Source organism: Myotis myotis, unplaced genomic scaffold, assembly GCF_014108235.1.
Source record: "Myotis myotis isolate mMyoMyo1 unplaced genomic scaffold, mMyoMyo1.p scaffold_m19_p_33, whole genome shotgun sequence".
Classification (NCBI taxonomy): domain Eukaryota; kingdom Metazoa; phylum Chordata; class Mammalia; order Chiroptera; family Vespertilionidae; genus Myotis; species Myotis myotis.
Window position 1 is genome coordinate 2,234,555 of NW_023416339.1, and position 21,974 is coordinate 2,256,528.

The window sequence follows — 21,974 nt, forward strand, 5'->3', positions numbered from 1 at the left end:
ATGTAGATACTCATTCTTCTAGAAGACAGAGTTTCACCTTCTCCTCTCTCCCACTAAGTGTGATCTGAGCTTAATGCAGTGGTTCTCAACCTTCCTAATGCCGCGACCCTTTAATACAGTTCCTCATGTTGTGGTGACCCCCAACCATAAAATTATTTTCGTTGCTACTTCATAACTGTAATTTTGCTACTGTTATAAATCGTAATGTAAATATCTGATACGCAGGATGTATTTTCATTGTTACAAATTGAACATAATGAAAGCATAGTGATCAATCACAAAAACAATATGTAATTATATATTCAATATGTGTTTTCCGATGGTCTTAGGAGACCCCTGTGAAAGGGTCGTTCGACCCCCAAAGGGGTCGCGACCCACAGGTTGAGAACCGCTGGCTTAATGACTCCCTTCCAAAGAGTGGACTAGAGAAGGGGAAAAACAGTTAACTTGACAGTGGAGACACCTGGGAGACACCACCTTAACCCAGTGATCAAAGTCAGCATCACAGTAATAAGTCATGTAGATGTCATGGGTCCCTAACACACTGCAATGAAGAGGGCATTTCACCTCTCTAGTCTTCTCCCCATACCCAACTCCATTATCCCAGTCTAATCACGAGAAAACCCATATTTCGGTTCATTCTACAAACTGACCAGAACTCCTGAAAATTATCAGGTTGTGGGAAACAAGGAAAGAAACCGTCACAGACTAGAGGGAATTCAGGAGACAAGGTGACCCAATGGAATGTGGTGTCCTGAATGGGATCCTGAAACAGAAGACGATATTAATGGGGAAAACTTGTGAAATCGGAATGCAGTGTCGGGTTTAGTTAGTAGCATTGTACCACTGTTGCTTTCTTAGTTTTAACAAATGTCCCTGGCTAACACAAGACAGTAACATTAGGGGAAGCTGTGAAGGGCATATGGTAACTCTCTTGGGCTATCTTTTCAAGCTTTCTGTAAATCTGAAGTTATTCCAAAATAAAAGTTTATTTTAAAAATGAAAAATAAGCCAATATGGAACCAGTCTTGGTGAGTGATATTGACAGACTTAGATTCCAGGTCTGGAAGATTGGCTAAGGTGACGTTTAAAAAATAGATTGTATTTTTTTAGAGCAGTTTTAGGTTTACAGCAAGGTTGAGCTGAAGGCACAGAAATTTCCCCTATACCCGTCAGCCCTCACAACATGTGTAGCCTTCTCCGTTATCAAAATCCCTCACCTGACTGGTGCACTTGCTGCAGTTGATGAAGCTATACTGATTTGTCATTATCACCCAAAGTCTGTAGTTTACATTGGGGGGTCACTCTTGGTGGTGCACTTCTATGGGTTTGGACCAGGGGTGGGCAAACTTTTTGACTCGAGGGCCACAATGGGTTCTTAAACTGGACCGGAGGGCCGGAACAAAAGCCTGGATGGAGTGTTTGTGTGAACTAATATAAATTCAAAGTAAACATCATTACATAAAAGGGTACGGTCTTTTTTTTCAATAGTTTTATTCATTTCAAATGGGCCGGATACGGCCCGCGGGCCGTAGTTTGCCCACGGCTGGTTTGGACAAATGTATAATGACACGTGTCCATCACGATCATCCCATACAGAGTATTTTCACTCCCCTAAAACCTAGCCTATTCTTTTCTCCTCTGACCCTGGCCCAACCACTGATCTTTTTACTGTCTCCATAGTTTTGCATTATCCAAAATGTCATGTAACTGGAATCATACAGTAGGTAGCCTTTTTCAGATGGGCTTCTTTCACTCAATGATATGCATTTAAGTTTTCACGGCTTGACAGCTCTTTTTCTTTAAGCGCTGACTAATATTCCATTGTCTGACTATGCCGCACTTGATTCACCTACTGAAGAACATCTCGATTACTTCCAAATTATGGCAACTATGAATTAAGCTGTTATAAACATCCATGTGCAAGTTTTTGTATGGGCATAAGTTTTCAAATCATTGAATAAACAACAAGGAGTGCTGTTGCTGGATTGTATGGTACGAGTATGTTTTGTAAGAAATTGCTAAGCAGCCCAGCCGGCTTGGCTCAGTGGTTGAGTGTTGACCTATGAACCAGGAGGTCATGGTTCCATCCCGGTCTGGGCATATGCCTGGGTTGTGGGCTTGATCCCCAATAGGGGGCGTGCAGGAGGCAGCCGATCCAATGATTCTCTCTCATCATTGATGTTTCTATCTCTCCCTCTCCCTTCCTCTCTGAAATCAATAAAGATATATATTTTAAAGATCGCTAAGCAGTTTTTCTAAGTGGCTGTACTATTTTGCATCCCCACCAGCAATGAATGAAAGATCCTGTTGCTCCACATCCTCACCAGCATTCGGTGTTGTCAGTGTTCAGGATTTTGGCCATTCTTATAGATTTGTTAGTGGTATCTCATTTTAATTTGCATTTCCCTGATGAAATCTCTATATCAGATAGAGAATCTTTTAATATGCTCGTATGTCATCTGTGTATCTTCTATGGCAAGGTGTCCGTTAATGACTCTGGCCCATTTTATTTTATTTGTATTTTATTAAACTTACTGGGGTAATTGGTCAACATGATCATATACGCTTTAGGTATGGGTTTCTATGTTACAAGATCTGTATATTGCACCATGTGCCCACCACCCAAAGTCAAATCCTCTCCTGTCACCTTATATTAGGGCCATTTTAAAGTCAGGCTTGCTTTCTTATTGTTGAGTTTTAAGAGATCTTTTTGTATTTTGGGTAACAGTCCTTTATCAGGTATCTCTTTTGTAAATATTTTTTTCTCCCCGTCTGTGGCTTGTCTTTTTATTCTCTTGACAGTATCTTTTCAGAGCAGAGAATTTTAATTTTAATGAAGTCCAGCTTATCAATTATTTCTTTCAAGGATTGGACCTTTTGTGTTATATTTAAAAAGTCATCACCAAACTCAAGGTCATCTAGATTTCTTCTACATTATCTTTGCTCTATTGTATTTCCTTTATCAAAGATGAGTTGATTATATTTGTGTGGTCTATTTTGGGGCTCTCTATTTTGTTCCATTGATCTATTTGTCTATTATTTTGCCAATAGAACATTGTCTTGGTTATTGTAGCTTTTTAGTATGTCTTGAAGTCCATAGTATCAGTCTTCCAACTTTGCTTTTCTCCTTCAATACTTCTCCAAAAAACTTTAGAATTAGTTTGTTGATATCCACAAAATAACTTGCTTGGATTTTGATTGGGATTACATTGACGCTACAGATCCAGTTGGGAAGAATTGGCATCTTGACGATATTGAGTCTTCTTATCCATGAACATGGACTATCTCTCCAGATTATAGTGATTTTAAAAAATTTGTTGTAATTTCTTGACTGTTTATGATGTGCCAGCCATTGTACTAAGTGCTTACCTGTTTGACCTTAATTACTCCTTCCAGCAACCTGTGGGGTAAAAAGTCATGTCTCCATTTTACACAAAGAAACTGAGGTTCAGAGAGCTAAGGCACTTTCCCAAAAGCACACAGCTAGCAAGTGCTAGAGCTAGGATTTGAACCCAGCTCTGCATCCAGAATTAGGGTCTGCCTCATTTGTTTTTGGAAATTTACAGGGCATTTACTGCTATGCAACATTATACCTGGAGTGACAGCCGCATTCCATCTCTGTATCACTCTTTTATTTTTTTATTTTTACTGATTTCAGAGAGGAAGGGAGAGGGAGAGAGAGAGAGAAACATCAGTGATAAGAGAGAATCATTGATTGGCTGCCCCCTGCACACCCCACACTGGGGATTGAGCCCACAACCCAGGCATATGCCCTTGACCAAAATTGAACCAGAAGTCAATCCGCAAACTGATGCTCTATCCATTGAGCCATACTAGCTAGGCTGTATCATTCTTGAATGCTTTCATCCTGACCTGCAAATGTATGGATTATCAGATTTGGTTTTTATCATTTATACCCTCCAACTCCCAAAGATCTTGGTACTCATTCCTGACCAGTAAGTATCCAGACCAGAAGGCAGAGATCAAACTGTCTTTTGGCTGATCCATTCTTGCAACTCAACATAACTGGATTAGCTGGTAATTGTTTTAGCAGCCAAATGAATGCAATCTGCAGTTATATATTTGGGGCACTTATTTCAGAGATGCTAGCCTGGTTCAATTGAATGACATTCTGAAAGCCAGGATGGTAATCTGCTGCTGATTGATAAAACTCCAGCTGGCAGATGTGTTAAAGATTAGAACCAGTGGCTGAGACTGATTTCTGGAGGGGCACTGTTAAACTGCTTCTGTCTAGGATACTAATGAGATTATAAATTTTCCTATCTGATTAACATTAGTAATTTGGATGAAAGAGGGTCAGGGGCTAACTACTTTAGTCATTTGATGATCCTATGAAGATTTCTTGCTCATCATCCCCATTTGCCAGGCAATACTAAGATTTCAATATTAGAGATTCACTCTTTGGCCAAATAAATTTTTGTAATATGTAAAGTGAATCCATAATGATAATGAACCTGGAGCCATATCACACTTTAGGTGAATGAATTAAGTTCTTTCTGGAAAAGGATGATTGAGCATTTGGGGATTGGTGGACTTGGGAAGATTCTGAGGAAGGAAAGGGGAACCCCAACATGTCAAACTTCATAGGCAAGCTTTGGGAATGCTATTTGGTGAGTGAAAATATTTCTGCCATTTTAATGGTAGTTCAATTGAAAATGTGTGTGGCTATCTTTGCTTGTCACAAAACTAGGGGTGCTACTGACATTTAGTGGGCATATGCCAGGGGTGCTAAACAGTCTACAGTACACAGGACAGCCCCAAATAACAAAAACTCTTCCACCAAAAATGCCAACAATGCCACCATTGATAACACTAGAGAATGCCACAGTAAGGCTGGTAAGTTTGCCCCTTTCACAGCAGTGATTATCAAACCTGGCTGTACCCCAATAAAAATCAGGGGGGTCCTGGCCAGTGTAGCTTAGTTGGTTGGGCATCATCCCATGCACCAAAAAGTTTCCTGTTCGATTCCTGGTCAGGGCACATGCCCAGGTTGTGAGTTTGACCCCTGATAGGGAACATGCAGGAGGCAGCCCATCAATGTTTCATTCTCACATCGATGTTTCTCTCTCTCTCTCTTTCTCTCTTCTTCTCCCTATCTCTCTCTAAAAATCAATAATATATATATAAAGAAAACCAGAGGGAGGGAGAGCCCAGGAATCAGAATTTTTACGACACCTTGCAGGGTGGCCTGATATGCAGCCAGCTTGTCTGCTTTCTAGGCATGGCTCAGGGCATCTGAAGGACTATTCTTTGTCTTCTGGTAAAAAGGAGGCCAGATTTTTTTGTAGGGACTTTGGGGTGCAATTATCACAGACCACCCTGACAAGTGGTGCTACCAGGTCTACATTCAGAAGCGTTACAAACATGTTCTGTTGAAGTACAACCCACACAGAAAACTGCACAGCTCCTAAGTGCAGAGCTCAATGAACATGTGCAAAATGCACAAAATTTACAAAGCGAACACACCTGAGTAATTATTACCCAGAACGAGAAGTTTCCAGAAGGCCCCATAGGGCCCCAAGGGTGGTCACTACTTTGACGTCGAACGCATAGATTAGTTTTTTCCACTTTGAATTTTATATAGCAGGAACGATATACTGTGTTCTATTGCATGTTTGGCTTCTTTGGTTCAAGATCATGTTTGTGAGATTCGCCTGTGCACTTGTGTGTAGCTCCAGAGAGCTCCGTGTGTGACTGTTACATGGTATATTGATCTAGTCTATTGACAGACATTTGGGAAGGTCCCAATGTTTAGCTAGTATAAGTATGCCGTTTTCACATTTTAAGGTGTGTCTTTAGTGGACAAACATCCTCAGTTCTCCTAAATCTACACCAAGGTGTGCCCACGCTGAGTCACAGGGTATTCAAATATTCAGCGATGGTAGAAATGGCCAAACATTTTCCCACAGTGGTTATACCAAGTTACCCTCCATCCAATAGAGTACGAGAGTCAGGAGTGGTTTTAGATCCACGTCAGTGACCTGGGCACGTTCTTAAACCTCTCTCAGCCTCAGTGTTTTATTCTGTGAAGTAGAACTTCCGTGAAGACTCAGCAGAAGCTTTACTTTGGTGGTTGGTCTTTCCTGAAAAGCTCTGGAGTCTTTTAGAAATCTGTGCAGGTGATGCTCATGCAATGAAACTCAACACTCTACTCAGGACAGTCTATCAGAACAAGTTATATGTAAGTTCACTTTGTACGGTGAAACTTTCTTATATGACTGGCTGTTTGCATCCATTCACATGGGATAACTTTTTTTTAACACTTAAAAAAAATTCTAATCTGAGCACAATTTTAGAGAGAGGAAGGGAGAGAGAAGGAAAGAAAAAGAAACACTGGATGTGAGAAACACTGATTGGCCATCTTCCGTAAGTGCCCAGACCCTCGACGGGGGCCCGAACCTGCCAACCCAGTTATGCACCCGGACTAGGAATCAAACCGGCACCCTTTGGGTACACAGGACAATGCTCAACCAACTGAGCCACTGCAGCCGGGCTCATGGGATTATGTTTTGTTTCATGTTCATTGTCATGTGTTTTTGAGACAACGCCTAATACAAATGTCATTAATATTTGTTGAAACTTCTACACACCCCATCTCCTTCCAACTCTGATTGCTTTTGGTTTCTTATCATTTTGTTTATACCTTGACAAGTTAGAAAATCTTGAAGGTGCTGTAGGCAACCTGTAAAGGCTTATCCACAGACACAGAATGGGGAATTTATATAAAGATATGTCGTCTTTTTCAGAATGTCCCAAATGAATGCAAATACTGATGGGGGGGGGGGCGGGCGGGTGGTGTGTGCATTAGCTAGAAATCAAGTAGCTGAGGCTTGAAAAAATACTTGTCTTCTTCCTCCTCTTCCCTTCTCACCCTCCCCACCCCTGCCTTCCAGGCTATACATTGCTTTGTGAAAATTCAGTGGTTTCTTGGTCAATCTACTTTGGAAGACAGTTGGGTGACATTGTATAAACGCTGTGACCCAGAAATTCCATGCCTGGGGCTATTCTTACAGAGATGCAAGCTTATAGGCACCCGAAGGCAAGGGTGTTTAAGGGCCCCAAATGGAAACAACCCAAATGTCCACCAACAGGATAATGGGTAAACAAACTGTGGCTTGCTTTCAGTGGAATACTATACAGCAGTGAAAGCGAATCGGATGCAACTACATGTGACAACAGTTGAATCTTAAAGACATAATATTGAGCCAAAGAAGCCAGCCCTCACAGAATACATACTACTGGATTCCATTTAGATAAAACAAAAAAGATGCAAAGCAGAACGGTATTGTTTAGGAATGCACAATAAGGCAGTAAAGGTATAAAGAAAAGCAAGGTTGTTGACACCATCAAGTCAGGAGAGAGATTACTGCTGGGAGTGGGGGGTGTGTTTTTATGGGGTGCTGGCAATGTTTCTAGCTCTGGATTTGAGTGTTAGTTTTATGAGTATTTATTTCACAGCAATTTCTTACCCTGTATATTTATGCTTTAGGCATTTTTCTGTGTTTATTCAACTTCACAATATAAGAGGGGGGAATGGGAGATAAACCACACTTGCTCATGCGAAGTGTATCGCCCAGAGGCCCTGTCCAGGCAACTAAGACCTGGTTAGTTGTCTGCTCCTGGCAGTTAGGATCTGCCAGCTCGGGGGTCTTTTCAAAGATGGGGTGAATCTTTTAAAAAATAATTTTTATTTTTCAATTGCAGTTGATATACAATATTAGATCAGTTTCACGTGTACAACCCAGTGATTAGTCATCCTATCACTAAGTGATCATTCCGATAAATCTCATACTCATCTGACACCATACATAGTTATTGCAATATAATTCACTGTATTCCCTATGCCAGACTTTATATCCCCGTGACTATTTTGTAACTACCAATTTGTACTTCTTCATTCCTTCCCTTTTTTACCCAGCTCCTCAAATCCTCTCCCATCTGGCCACCATCAAAATGGTCTCTGTATCTATGAGTTTGTTTCTGTTTTGTTTGCTTATTGTTTTTTGTATTCCAAATATTAGTGAAATCATATGGTATTTGTCTTTCTCTGTCTGACTTATTTCACTTAGCGTAACACCCTCTAAGTCATGTGTCTCTTTTATTCCAGCTTGCCAGGCCCCTGTGATATGAAACTTGGACAGAAGTACCCAGTTTTCAAATGTTGTCTTTTGCTAAATAGGCCACAGTTTGTGTGGAGATGGACTAATCGCACCTCTAGACACCAAACCCCTTCTTTTTAAAGTTGTTTCCTCCCTCCCTTTCTCCCTCCTTCGGCCTGCAAGATGCTGGGTGCGTCCGGTTGTCTGCAACTGAAGTAGATGGAACCCGTAGGAAAACAAGGTTTCCTCCCCGGGAGGAGGAATCTTTCGTCCCAACTTCCCCCCAACCTCCCGACCATCGGCTCTCCCCTCTCCCCCTCCACAAACTCCGCGGAGCCAGGTCCCCTCGCGCCTCCGCGATTGGTCGCGGGCCATCATGTGTCGACACTCTGGGTGGGTCTTTCTCGCTTTCAACTCATCAATCGCTTCTCTTTGGGGCTCGGCTGCCCAGTGGTTCAGACCTTTGCGCCCATTTTCCTCTTTCCTTCCTCTTCACCCACCCCTTCACACCAGTCTTATTTTAGCAAAACCTAGAGGAGGAGGAGGAGGAGGAGGCTTTTGGAGGGGGAGGAGGGAACGCCAGGCATTGCAGCATCCGGGAGCAGCTATTGAGTGGCTAAGCGACGGCGCATACCTCTCTCTCTCTCTTTTTTTCCCCCTGTTGGGAATTTTCAGGATTTCATTGCTGCAATTTAACCCCAGGATGAGGCACGGTTGAGCGAAGCGCTGCGCGCACACACACTCACACTCAAGCAGAAGAGGCAGCCGCGGGTTGATTCAGGAAGAAAAAAAAAAACGGCCTCAAGACTCCTTAAAAGCCCCCCTCCGCCTCCGCCCCGAGCGTTTCCCTCCCCTCCCTCCTCTCCTTACCCCGTTAATATTTTTTACTTTAATTTTATTTTTGGGCTACGGATCTTGGACTTTTCAGGTCTAGGAACTCAAGCGAAACAAAAAAGGGCGATTTCTTAATTGGGGAGGGGGAGCTGCCCTCCCCCCACCAAAGACTTGGTTTTTATTTTTTTCTAATAAAATTTTTAAAAAATGGGCCGGGCGCACTCCTTTTGCAAGATGCCAGCCTGACCCGTACCTCGGAGGAATTTGAAGCTTCCACCGCGTCCCGGGGGGCGTCCTTTGCCAACCGTTCGCATCTTAAAGGGGGTGTGCGTTGGTTGTGTGTGTGTTGTTGTTTTTTTAAGTGCCTTTTTCTTTTCTTTTTTCTTTTTTTTTTTCTCGGAGTGGGTGGCCTGGGGATTGCCTGGATTCCTTCCTCGGTTATTTTTGCCTCGCTTCCCTCTCCCCTCCCCCCTCCCGGCCCCCGCGCCCCGCCCCCGCCCCCTCCTCCCGCCCCTCCTTCTCCGGGGTCAGCCAGGAAGATGTCCCGAGCTGCTATCCCCGGCTGGGGCCGGCCAGCCGCCTGGTGAGCCCCCGACCCGAGGCGCCGAGCCGCCGCCGCCCGATGGGCTGGGCCGGGGAGCGTCTCCGCAGTCGCAGCTCCGGCCGCCGTCTTCGCAGCCCCGGCAGCATCAGCAGCGGCATCGGCGGCGGCGGCGTCTTCCGCATCGTTCGCCGCAGCGTAACCCGGAGCCCTTTGCTCTTTGCAGAATGGCCCGCTTCGGAGACGAGATGCCGGCCCGCTACGGGGGAGGAGGCTCCGGGGCAGCCGCCGGGGTGGTCGTGGGCGCCGGAGGCGGGCGAGGAGCCGGGGGCAGCCGGCAGGGCGGGCAGCCCGGGGCGCAAAGGATGTACAAGCAGTCAATGGCGCAGAGAGCGCGGACCATGGCCCTCTACAACCCCATCCCCGTCCGACAGAACTGCCTCACGGTCAACCGGTCTCTGTTCCTCTTCAGCGAGGACAACGTGGTGAGAAAATACGCCAAAAAGATCACCGAATGGCCATATCCTTTGCCCGAAGCCCGGCAGCTGCGCCTCCCCCTCCTCCCTCCGCTTCCCCTCTTCCAGGCTGGGAGGGAGACCCGGGGGTTGATGGGAGGTGGGGGGGTCTTCCAGGGGCTGGGAGAGGGGGCACCGGGGAGGAGTGTGCGGAGTCTCTCCACCCCGAGCGGGGTTGAGCTACGGTGCAGGCTTGGGGTGGGGGGGACCCGGGGAGTGGATTTCTCCGAAGAACCTCTTCCAGAAGGAGGGCTGGGCCCTGGGGTCGAGCAGGGGCCTTGGTGGGGCCTTTAGAGCCAGTTCCAAAGGGGTCAGGGTTCTCCCTAATGAGCCGGGGCCGCGGCCTGAGCGCACTGGCCAGGGCCGGGGAGCCATGGGGGCACTGGCTGGGTATCCTTAGTCTCCCCTCACCAGCATTTGCGATTGCCACAGAGCCAGAGCCCCATTCCACCTCGCTGGCCTGTCCACCGGCCTTCCCCAGGTGGGGGCCGCACTCTTGGGGGTACTTAGAGGTTTCCAGGGCCAGGAGTGAGGAGGAGAACATGTGGCCTTCACCCTAAGGGGCCAGCACTGGCCAGAGTGGGCCGCTAGCCTGGACAGGTGGAGGGCACTTCATCTCCCATGGCCTCTCGTCTTTTGGGGTGTAGCAAGCATCCCAGTGGCCCCATCTGGGGCCCTGACCTGGAAGACCCAGTATGAGCTCTCTCGGGAGGAAAGATAGGGCAGGAGAAAATGTTGGGTCCTGCCTAGAGGGCCGTGCCAGGCCCTGGGCTGGATTCAGCTTCTCCCACCACTGGGAGCCGCGAGGGGACAGCAGGAGAATCAGCACCCATGTGGACATCTCAGGCAGGTAAACGCCTTTTTCTTTTTTTTTTAAACCAAAAGATCCAGAGAAAGGTGAAGACCACATTTTCCTCTGTTCAGATGCTATCAAAATGCAGATCCCCGGTGTTTCTTTAAATCTGTGCCTGCTTGAAATAAACCTTAAGGAGGGCTTAACATCTGTTGAGATGTAGGCAGGCAAGGATGGGTAATTAGTCGGGCTCTCTAGCAGTTATCTAAGCATGACCCAGATTCCAAGGTGGGGGGGGGGGGGAGACGCACCCTGCTCCCCAGGCTGGCTGGCCACCGTGTCATGCCCAAATGTGCCACTTCTTGGCAAGGTTCCAACTGGCTGCTCTCAGTGTAAAAATGAACCGGGCTGCCTGGGTCCCCAGGACTCCGCAATGAACCCCCATCCATGTTGCCTATGGTTCTGACTTATACTCGACAGGGCTGGGCCTTGGAGTGGTCCTGGGTTGGTTATTTGCAGAGCACAGTGCTGGCCGGATTCACTTTCAGTGGGACTCAGTATTGAGCCAGGCTTTTGGCTTCTGGGTGCTTAAATTGTCACTGAGGTTTTGGAGTGTGTGAACAGTTTACTCTGAGGGTGGTGAAAATTAAAGAGTTTCGGCTGAGGCCCATCTGGAGGGGTGTACCCCTAACCACAATGGGTGCCCAAAGCAGGAGCCAGGTCTCTTTGCCTGCTAAGTTCCAACCTCTCAGAGGTCTTGTGATCACTCTGCCTGCCTCCTCCCAACCCCTGGAGGACTGGTGGGAGCTTGGAGGATGGCAAGGTGTCAATGTGTGCACTGCTCAGCTAACTCCAGGGGGTGTCCAGGAGGAATTCACTGGTCTGACAGGTTTCCAAGTTGAAAATGGCTTTAGATTGCCTTCTAGATCATGGATTTGGCATCTCCTAAGAGGAAAGGGAGGAAGTGGAAGTCTAATGTGTCCTTAGTTCACCCCGGTCCGGCCTGAATCCTGCAGAGAGGACTGTGGGGGAGGCAGGGGATCGCTCAGGGGAGGGGTGCAGGTGACTGAGGAGTGTTGGTGGTACTTGGGGTTTTTTTTGGCTTTCTGGCTCTTGGTAGCTTTGTGATGAGTTTGTGCATTTTGCTCTCTGCAGACAATTTTTGTTCTCTCTTTGGCCTGAGGCAGCAAGCACATTATACAGCCTCACTCTAGAAGGGAAGGCTCTCCATCCCCCAGTCTGTCACAGAGCAGGTCACCCAGGACTGAGCTTTTTCCGGGAGGATGAGATGGGTGAGGACAGAGAGCTGGGGGCCTGGATCGGGGAATTCAGGCCAGTGCAAGGAGGTGGAAACGCCGAGGAGTCAGTGTGCCAGGGCAGAATGTTGACTTCTAAATCCAAATACTACTGCCATTTAAGAAGGTGTTTACATACTTATTCTGAACTTTTAGAATAAAGTCTGATGTATGTATAAGAAAGTGCACAAGCTGAGTCCAGCTTACAAGTGTTCACAAAGTGAAGGCAAGCATGCAACTGGCACCCAGGTCAAGAAAAAAGATGCGACCAGTCCCCTCCCCCCCCCCCCCCCCCAGCACCTTCCTCATGCCCCCTCCCAGTCATTCCCCTACAAGGGTAGCTGCTACCCTGATCTAACTGTAATTGGCTCATTTTGCTTCTTTGAACCTCCTGTAAATGGAGTCGAAGGCTGTGTTATTTGGTATCTGGCTTCTTTAGCTTAACAGGATTCATCCATGTTGCTGTGAGCAGTTCTAGGCAGTTCCTTCTCATGGCTGTGTGGTGTCTTATTGTGTGACTCTAACACAGGTACTTATTTTGAGGGCCACTGGGGTAGTTTCTAGATTGTGCGGTTGGGAACATTGCTGTACTCGTCTTTTGTTAAACTTTTCCTTTGCATTTCTCTTGGGCCTATACCTAAGGAGTGGACTTGGCCCTGCCATTCTCTGGTACGTGTGTTTTTGGAAACGGCATTAACGAAGGGTTGTCGTTGAATCTGGAAAGCAGCTTCCTCACTGTCCTTGGAGGAAGAGTGAGTGCAGGTTACATGAACTTGGCTGTATGCGTCCTGGGCCTAAAAGTGTTACTTACAGCGTGCACACTGGTGGAAGGTGCAGCCTGATCTCCCCATGCTCACAGGCACTTGGCCATTGTGACTTCTTACTCTTCTGCACACACACACACACACACACACACACACACACACACACCCAGCAGTGCCAGCTTGAAGCCAGCAATGAGAATTAAGCATTCTCATTAACTTTATTTCTCTCTTCCTAAGTAAGAAAACCGAAATGGAAGTTGTGGGTGTTCAGATTTACACTGCTGCTGCCTTTTGCTCCTGGAGTAAAAGCCGGGCGGCAAGCCATCTTGACCACACACCTTGTTTGCATGTTTTTGTTGATTGGAAGTCTGATCTAAAGATGGCTGTGACAGGCTCTGGTGACGGCTTCTAAGGAGCACAAATCTGTCAGCTCAAGAAGTTGCATCTGCCAACCTTCCTAGAGCCCCCCCTTAATGCCACTCTCTCCTTCTGATGTGCCACCAAGCGCCACTGTGAATGTCATCTTCCCCCAGTCCTGCTGATGCCAGCAGTTCTCCCACGGAGCAGGGTATAGGCATTTGGGCCATTGCAAGAGCCATGGACCCAGGTCTGCGTGTTTGCACGCTGGGTCTCCTGAATCGCGCGTGGATTCTGGCTTTTCATCTGTGTGTTTTGGGAATCGCAACAAGAAGCCCAGAGTCCCACCACATCAGGTAGCCTGTGGACATTGGCCGACTGGCATTCCCGCAGTTTGTTTTTTGGTTTTGTTTTTTTAATGAAAGGCTCTTTAAAGACAACTGAGAAACAGAGGGAGCTCTGGGAGAAGTTGGAGCCCATCCTGAAAAGTAGAATGTGCTAGAAGATACTTCTCTAGAGGGCAGGACAGTATGATCCCTAGATCTACTAGATCAGCATGGCCGGCATTTTCAGAAGAGCAAAATTCTGGGAAGTAAGAATTAGCATGGCTTTTTTCCCACTTTTTTCTTTTTTTCTACAAAGGTGCCTTCCCTTCTCTGAAAAACCTACCTCGAACTGGCCGGAGTTTATAGTTTTAATGTACAGTCTGAATGTATCCCACCCGGTGTGCGTTTTGGCGTGTTTCACTGTAGAAATGCTAGCTAGGCTTGATAATGGGGTACTGTGCCAGCCCCCCCGGGAGTGTTATGTGTACCTTGCTGTGCTTCTCAAATGTTCCTGTGCATGAGGATTATCTTGTTAAAGTGACGATCCTGGTCCAGAAGGTTTGGGGTGGGGCCTGGGATTCTGCTCTTCCAACACACTTCTAAGGGTTGCCCATGGTGCTGGTTTGTGGGTGACTCCTAGGGTATCTAGGTCATATCACAGATGCATCCTGTTACTTTTCTTTCCTTTTTCTTAAAAATCAGGTTTGTTGAGATATATTAGCAAGTTCACCCCTTTTAGCATACAGCTCTGTGAGTTTTAACAAATACATGCAGTCATGTAGCCACCACCAAAATCAAAGTAGGGAACAGTCTGTCACCCCAAATTACCCCCCTAACGCCCCTTTGAGCCAGCTCCCCACTGCCAAAGCCCCTTGCTAGCACTAATCTGTTCTGTGTCCTTACAGTTTTGCTTTTTCCAGAAGGTTATATCGACAGAATCCCACCGTGTGTAGTCTTTGAGTGTGGCTTCTTTCATGCAGCCTTTGCAATCCATTCATTCATGGTACCAGTGGTACCAGTCGTTCATTCCTTTTCAGTGCTGCGTAATATTCCACGAGAGGGATGGACCAGAGCCTGTTCATCCACTTCCCACTTGAGGAACATTTGGGATGCTTTCAGGTCGGATGATTATGAATAGAGCCACTGTAAGTGCTGGCAGATGGGTTTTAGTAGGAAGCATTGGGAGCCTACATTTCACTTCTCTTGGGTAAATAAATAGCCAGGGGCAGGATTGCTGGGTTGTGCAGTAAGTATATGTTTAACTGTGTGAGACACCGCCAAACTGTTTTGCAAAGTGGTTGTGCCATTTTAACATTACTACCCTTGTTATCCTTCTAAAAAAGCATCGAGCTCTAAATGCCAAGGCACATGTGGCCTCAAGGGTTTAGGGTAAAGAATTGTGAGTGTGTAGAAAGTGCTGAAAGTGGTAGCATTAAGTGCCAGTCAGAGGACTAGGGAGAGGGAGAATGTTATCTGTAGCCAAGTGCCCGCACTGGTTTGAAATGTAGGGAGAGCAGGGAGTGTGGTGTGGGGGGGCATTGGTTCTGCTGCTCAGCTGTGAAAAGTCAAGGCTGTGAGAGCCAGGCCCGCCCCCTGCAGTCCCACCGCGCCCTATAAACGTTTGTCTAGTGAGTGAAAAAGGCCTCTCTGCCTCGTTGGCCAAATCATATGGATCTGATTCACCCTTGTGCCAATGTTTTAGGTTTTTGATGGGTTTTAGTTGTGTGTTGGGGGAGTGGAGTGCATGAGGTTATCAGACCAGAGAAGGTCTCTGAAATTTTAGTGCTTGAGAAGCTGGGGAACAGTGGCCCCTTGTGAGTGAAGTCCTCCTTCGGTGCCTTGGGGGTGAATGTCTGTTGAGTGCTTGTGGCTTGTGGCTTGTGGCCCCTCCCCCCCTCCGTCACCCCCAAGTCGCAAACACACATGTACTTCCTCAATGATCGAAGGCACCACCGTGAAAGTGGGCTCCGCGCAGAGGTGGTCAGAGCCCCCATCGTGAATACATTTCTGCGAATGCTAACTCAGCTTCGTAGAAAGGACTGGGTGGTGCCATGAAAGACAGCAGAGAGAGGGGACGCGCTCCGGACCCCGGGCCAGCCTCGGTTTGAATGACTCAGTTTCCTCGTGGGCATGATGGGAATACTGCTTCCGATAGCATCTCCCTCAGACCACTCTTGGGGAGTTTAAATGGGTCACACATGGCAAACACTCAGCACAGTGTCCTGCATGGAGAAAGCCCCCAAAATACATGAGCCATAATATCAGAGACCACTTTTATCCTAATGTCCTTTTTGGGAAACTTTGGCTTTTGGGGAAATGAGGCTCTCTGGGTACAGGGGGAGCAAAGGGCCCTGTAACTGGCCAGTTTGACTTTAGTCATCTGAGTGGGGCACTCTTCAAAGTACCCCTCGGAAGCTTTTGGACGTAAAAATTATGCCCACTTGACCCACTTTTCTATTTCCTTTGATGTAAGACAGAATTAATTGTCTTCCCCTCCCTTGATACAAGGTGAAGGAGTTTTAAAATATATACTTAGCTTTCTCCCCTTCCCCCCATGTCCCACCACAAACTCATCTCCCTTTGAGCTTGTCAAGAGTCCCGCCCAGGATGGAGACCACAGGCCTAGGACAGCTGCTGTGGCTACCCCAGGTGACCACTGAGAGTTAACAACTGAACCCTGCTTTGGGGTTAGCTTAGGTCCCCCTCTCCCTTCCCCCAATTTCTCTCTTTCTTCTTTCTCTCTTGGAAGAATAGAGAAGGCAAGTAACATTCCAGAGGAGGGGATCAGGTGGTTGGCCTCAGCAACTTGGGTTTCAAAAACCACCAAGAATGAGTTCTTGTCTGGGTGACCAGATGTCCCAGTTTGCCCAGGACTGCCCCGGTTTTAGCATCTCAGGAAACCCAGCAGTTCTAGGCAAACTGGGATGTTGGTCACCCTAGTGGTGAGTTCTTATCAGTGAAGAGGAGGGGAGCAAGAGATGGTTCCGTGGCCCAGGAAAGGGGAAGATAGGTAATTTTTTCCCTCCGAGAAAGCCAAGACTTTTGATCGGAATGAAGTTGGCTTTTGGAGGCTGCCCACTTAAGGCAGCTAATTCAAACGAGATCCCGGCTCTGAAGCAAATTTCCGGAGTTAAGTCGGGATCAAGTTTTGTCATCTCTCTTGGGTCAGGCATGACTTTACTTTCTGTTCAGACTGGGAACATCCTTGGGGCTTCCCTGAAGGGGCTCAGTGCTCAGGTTGGACCTGGAATTCAGTCAGCAGCCTCTCCCCCTGCATAACCCTGCTCACGGGCCAGGGACCCCTCTCTGGAGCCATGAAAGAAACTCAACTTGGTCACCCACCTGTCAGTAAATAATAATCACACTGTGAACTTCTGTACTCATTTTAGGCCCGTGTGTATGATAAACCAATTTTAAGGTATTTTATCCAAGCAGTGTTTGCGGGAGGCCTACGTCTGGTCTCAAAAATAAACTGACAGATTTCTCTTAAATGACACACATTGGGGGTGACCTAGAACTTGCTCTGGGGTAGGAGTTATGTGGTTTCTGACCTCCCAGAACTTGCCATATTCTTTTATCCCCTTGACCTTTATTATTTTCTTTATTAAGAATAATGGGACTGGGGAGTGTGGGGGGGAACCTTCATTTGCTGCTGTGCATTGTTTGTGGCACATTGTGGAGTCCTCATAGGTATGCGACTCTCTGAGCAAGGGCACCAGGAGTGGCGGAAAGGAGCAGGATATTGACTGGAGGTGCAGCATGTAATGCTTGGGGACTGGTGACTCCGCTGCAAGTCTCAGCTCCAGTTCACGGCAGTGAAGCCTCAGTCTGCTCATCTGTAAAATGGGCACAGTCCAATGTCCAGGGAATTGTGGAAAGGCTAAAAGATACTGTGCACAGAAAGCATGTGGCATGTATTATCACTGTAAAAAGTAGCAAGACAGATGGATTTTAGATTTCCTGATGGGAAGGGCTGGGTTTGTTGTGGTCACCTCTCTGACCCTGTGCTTGGCACCTACAGGGGCTGAATACATAATTGTGCACCTCTCTGGCCGTGTGCTTTTATGCACCTCAGGTTTACAGCCTATTGTTTTAATTCTCTTCTGGGTTTACAACACACTCTCAATATTGTCTCCTTTAGCTTATTATTTTTTCATATTTTAATAGAGTATGGAAACACTGGTAGACCGACCAGCTAAGTCAAAAATTAGAATGGTGGTCCTCAGAGTGGTATCCCCAGCCCCATAGGGTCAGCATCACCTGCTCTAGGGCAAACTCCTCACTCTGGGGGATGTTCAGTATCCCCTGGTGGGCTTCTAAGCAGGAGCTGGGCCTCAGCTCCAGAGTTTCTGACTCAGCAGGTTTGGGATGGAGCCTGAGAATGTGCATTTCTAGCACGTTCCCGGATGGCTCTGATACAACTGTTCTGGAGAGCACACTCTGAGAAACCCTAAGCTTAGAACCTGACCAATAACTTCACCTATAATTCCCAACCCACCTTTTCCTCATCCCCTCCCCCACTGTACTCTCTGAAAGGTATTTACTCTCCCTTGGATTGTGTGGGTTTTATTTCCCTCCTTCCTTCCTTTCTTCCTTCCTTCCTTCCTTCCTTCCTTCCTTCCTTCCTTCCTTCCTTCCAGGTTTTATCACATGTGCCTTATAAATTTAACTTGCTTGGCTTCTGAGTTTTTTAGCCTTCTGGAACTTGTACTTGCTTTTTTTCACTCAACAGTATGTTTCTAAGATTCATCTCTCTTGTTGAGTCATTTATTTTTCTTTGTATAATATTGCACTTTGTGATGATACAACAATTTATTCATTTTCCTGGATGGTGGACATTTGGGATATATCCAGATTTTTTTATTTTATTTTTTGCTATTAAGAACAATGCTGCCGTGATGAATAAATAATTTTTCAATGAATGAATTCAAGGTGTTAATTTTAGTCTGTGTACTTGGGAATCTAGCTTCAGTTAGAATCAGCTGAGATTCATCAGCATTTATGGAACACCCGCCATCTGACAGGCACTGGTGAAGGCATTTCACATTCTACTCATCATGCTCTCAAAGGGCTAGGTCAGCCAGACAATCCCTGTTCCTGCTTGTTTTCTGAAAGTCAACCTGTGGTTTAGACCCATTGGTTTGTGAGAAGCCACATGGCCGAGTTGAGAGCATGGACTCTGGAGCCAGGTGGCTGGGGTTCAAATCCCAGCTCTTCTAGTCACTAGCTGTGTGACCTTGGGCAAGTCTGTTTCTGTTTCCCAGTCTATCCAGTGGGGATTCTAAACGCACCTACCTTGGAATATTAAATGAGTTATTATATGCTATTCTTAGAATAGTGCTTGGAACTTACTAAGCTCCATATGTGTTTATAGATGGATGGATAGCAAGGAGGGAGGAAAGGAAGAAGGGAGAAAGGAAGAAAAATAGATGCATAGGATGGATGGATGGATGGATGGATGAAAGAAAGGAAGGATGGATGGATGGATAGATGCGGGGAAGGATGGATGAGTGGACTTATTATGGTGGCCATATTAGGGATTCTCTGACCTAATGCTTGACATAATGTGTGTCACACAATAGGTGCTACAAAGTATTAGTTATTCTGCCTTTTCTTTCCAAGGTTCTCAACTCCTTTGATCTCTGGTATTCGTTGGCATGTGTCTTGTTAACCCATTTTCCTGGATGATCACCTCAAACATCATTGCTCCAAGGTATCAACCAAGGGGAAAGCAATCACAGGGTGATGGTGTATAGTAGAATTCCGTGATTCTAAGGCTCGGGCAGGATTTCCCCCATCTCTCAGCAATCCTTTTCTGTGCTCCTAAGCATCTTCCCTACACCACACTGAAAGACTCTCTCTCTCAATACCAGATTCCCTCCAATCTCCACAAGCTCCCCCTACTCCTTAGCCTTGCTCTAAGAGTGCCATCATTGATGAAATCAATTACAGCAAGAATAGGGCAGCTTCCATGAGGGCCTTACAAGAACTCAGAGTATATGGGTCTTGCACAAATTGGGATAGCCAGAAATGTTTATGGACTTGAATTACCTTTGGAAGAGTTGTCAGAATGCAAATTTTTAGCAGTGTGGCCTATTCCTAATCACAATGCAGTCTTTTAAGTTGTGGATCACGGATGGATGATTACGGGGTAGAGGGGCACATGCTGTTGGTGTTGGATGAATGGATGGATGGATGGATGAATCTATGGATGGTTCGACAGAGAGATGGATGATAGGTGGGTAGACAAATGAATGGAGGGGAGGAAGGAAGGAAGGAAGGAAGGAAGGAAGGAAGGAAGGAAGGAAGGAAGGAAGGGAGGGAAAAATAAAGAAAAATGAATGCTGTTGGTTGGATGGGTGATTGAATGGGTAGGTGGATGGATTATAGGCAAGTGGATAAAGAGATTGGCAGATTACTGGATGGGTGGGTGGACAGATGTGTGGATAATGGATGGAAGAAAGGGAGGAAGGAAGGAAGAAAAAAAAGGATGAATGGATATAGGGACAGATAGTGAATAGATTGGCAGATGACTAGACTGGATTGAAGGAGAAAAAGATGGATGGGTGGGAGAATGGGTGGATGTTGGACATAAGAGTGTGTATAGAAGGTCGGATGTCCATGTTCAGTCTCTCTAATATTTGGTGTTCTTATTGGTTTTGGAATGGCCAAGTTCCTCCACTTATACCTTAGTTGGACCTTTCCTAGAGTCAAGTGAATTTTGCATGCTTTTTGTGAAAATATGATTGTATGCTTATGTCTCACCTCTTTAATTAGAAAGCTCCTTGATAGTAGGGGCTGGTAATTTACCTTTCTCATATCTCCCAACAGTTCCTGCTCTATAGCCTGCATAAATGTTTGTTAATTGAGTAACAATGAGAAAAACAGTGTTGCTGACAAAGGTTATTAAATTTCTGGAAATACTTGGTTTAGTTTATTTTAACATGAGTCTGAAAGTGGAATCCAAGAGAAAGCGGGATTTCTAGGATTTTGCTTCATCGGTGAATAGTGGGAGGATAGAGGGATAGATGTCTCTCCTCTGAGCGGGTCGGGTATGTGCCCCAGATTCTTACCCACTGGCCAGAGACTGCAGATCAGACATACGAGGGCCCTACATGGCCCTACCTGATCTGGTCCCTGTTTTGCCTCTGATCTCATCTCTTCCATTGTCTACCCCTTCTGTTCTGTCTCAGCCCCACTGGCCCTGTTTGCATTTGTGTCGGCTGTTTCCTCTGCCTGCATCATAGTCCCCCGGGTCTCCCATGGCTGACTCCTCTTCATTTAGGTCTAGCCCCAAAGCCCGCCCTCTTCATTAACGGAACACCTAAAGTACAACAAAGAGTAGAAAATATATCTGTACTCTCCTGTCCAGAGAGAATCTCTGGAGACATTTTTTTTTTTTTTTTTTTTAATATATTTTATTGATTTTTTACAGAGAGGAAGGGAGAGAGATAGAGAGTTAGAAACATCGATGAGAGAGAAACATCGATCAGCTGCCTCCTGCACAACACCAACTGGGGATATGCCCGCAACCCAGGTACATGCCCCTGACCGGAATCGAACCTGGGACCCCTCAGTCCACAGGCCGACGCTCTATCCACTGAGCCAAACCGGTTTCGGCTGGAGACATTTTTTTAAAAAAATATATATTTTATTGATTTTTTACAGAGAGGAAGGGAGAGAGATAGAGAGTTAGAAACATCAATGAGAGAGAAACATCGATCAGCTGCCTCCTGCACACCCCCTACTGGGGATGTGCCCGCAACCCAGGTACATGCCCCTGACCGGAATCGAACCTGGGACCCTTCAGTCCACAGGCCGACGCTCTATCCACTGAGCCAAACCGGTTTCGGCTGGAGACATTTTTAAAATATATTTCTTTATTGATTTCAGAGAGGAAGGGAGAAGGAGAGAGATAGAAACATCAGTGATAAGAGAGAATCATCAATTGGCTGCCTCCTGCACACCCCACACTGGGGATGGAGCCCGCAACCCAGGCATGTGCCCTTGGCCGGAATCGAACCTGGGCCCCCTCAGTCCGCAGGCCGACGCCCTATCCACCGAGCCAAGCCTGCCAGGGCTCTGGAGACATTTTAATATATTTTATCCATACTTTTTTATGGATATAGGCTTTTTTGAACACATTTCCACGTCACTAGATATCTTTGGCAGCATCAGGGCTACCATGTATACTTGAGTGGGCTCGACACCACAAAAGGGTATCCCATCTCACATCATAGGCCTTATAGAACAACACGTTTATTATTTAAATGCCCCAGTTGATGGAAGCTTAAGTATCTTGTTCTAGAGAAATGAAGATGTGACCATTTTTTTAAAAATATATTTTATTGATTCTTTACAGAGAGGAAGGGAGAAGGATAGAAAGTTAGAAACATCAATGAGAGAGAAACATCGATCAGCTGCCT

General features: G+C 46.3%; 1 protein-coding gene across 1 annotated transcript in view; it reads left to right on the forward strand.

Annotated features, from left to right (window-relative positions):
- Positions 1 to 21,974, forward strand: part of CACNA1A (calcium voltage-gated channel subunit alpha1 A) — a 285,647-nt gene that overhangs the window by 61,138 nt on the left and 202,535 nt on the right. Inside the window, exon 2 of the mRNA XM_036302813.1 lies at positions 9,725 to 10,018. Within this exon, the coding sequence (XP_036158706.1) occupies positions 9,725 to 10,018 (294 nt within the window). The remainder of the gene's footprint in view (positions 1 to 9,724; positions 10,019 to 21,974) is intronic.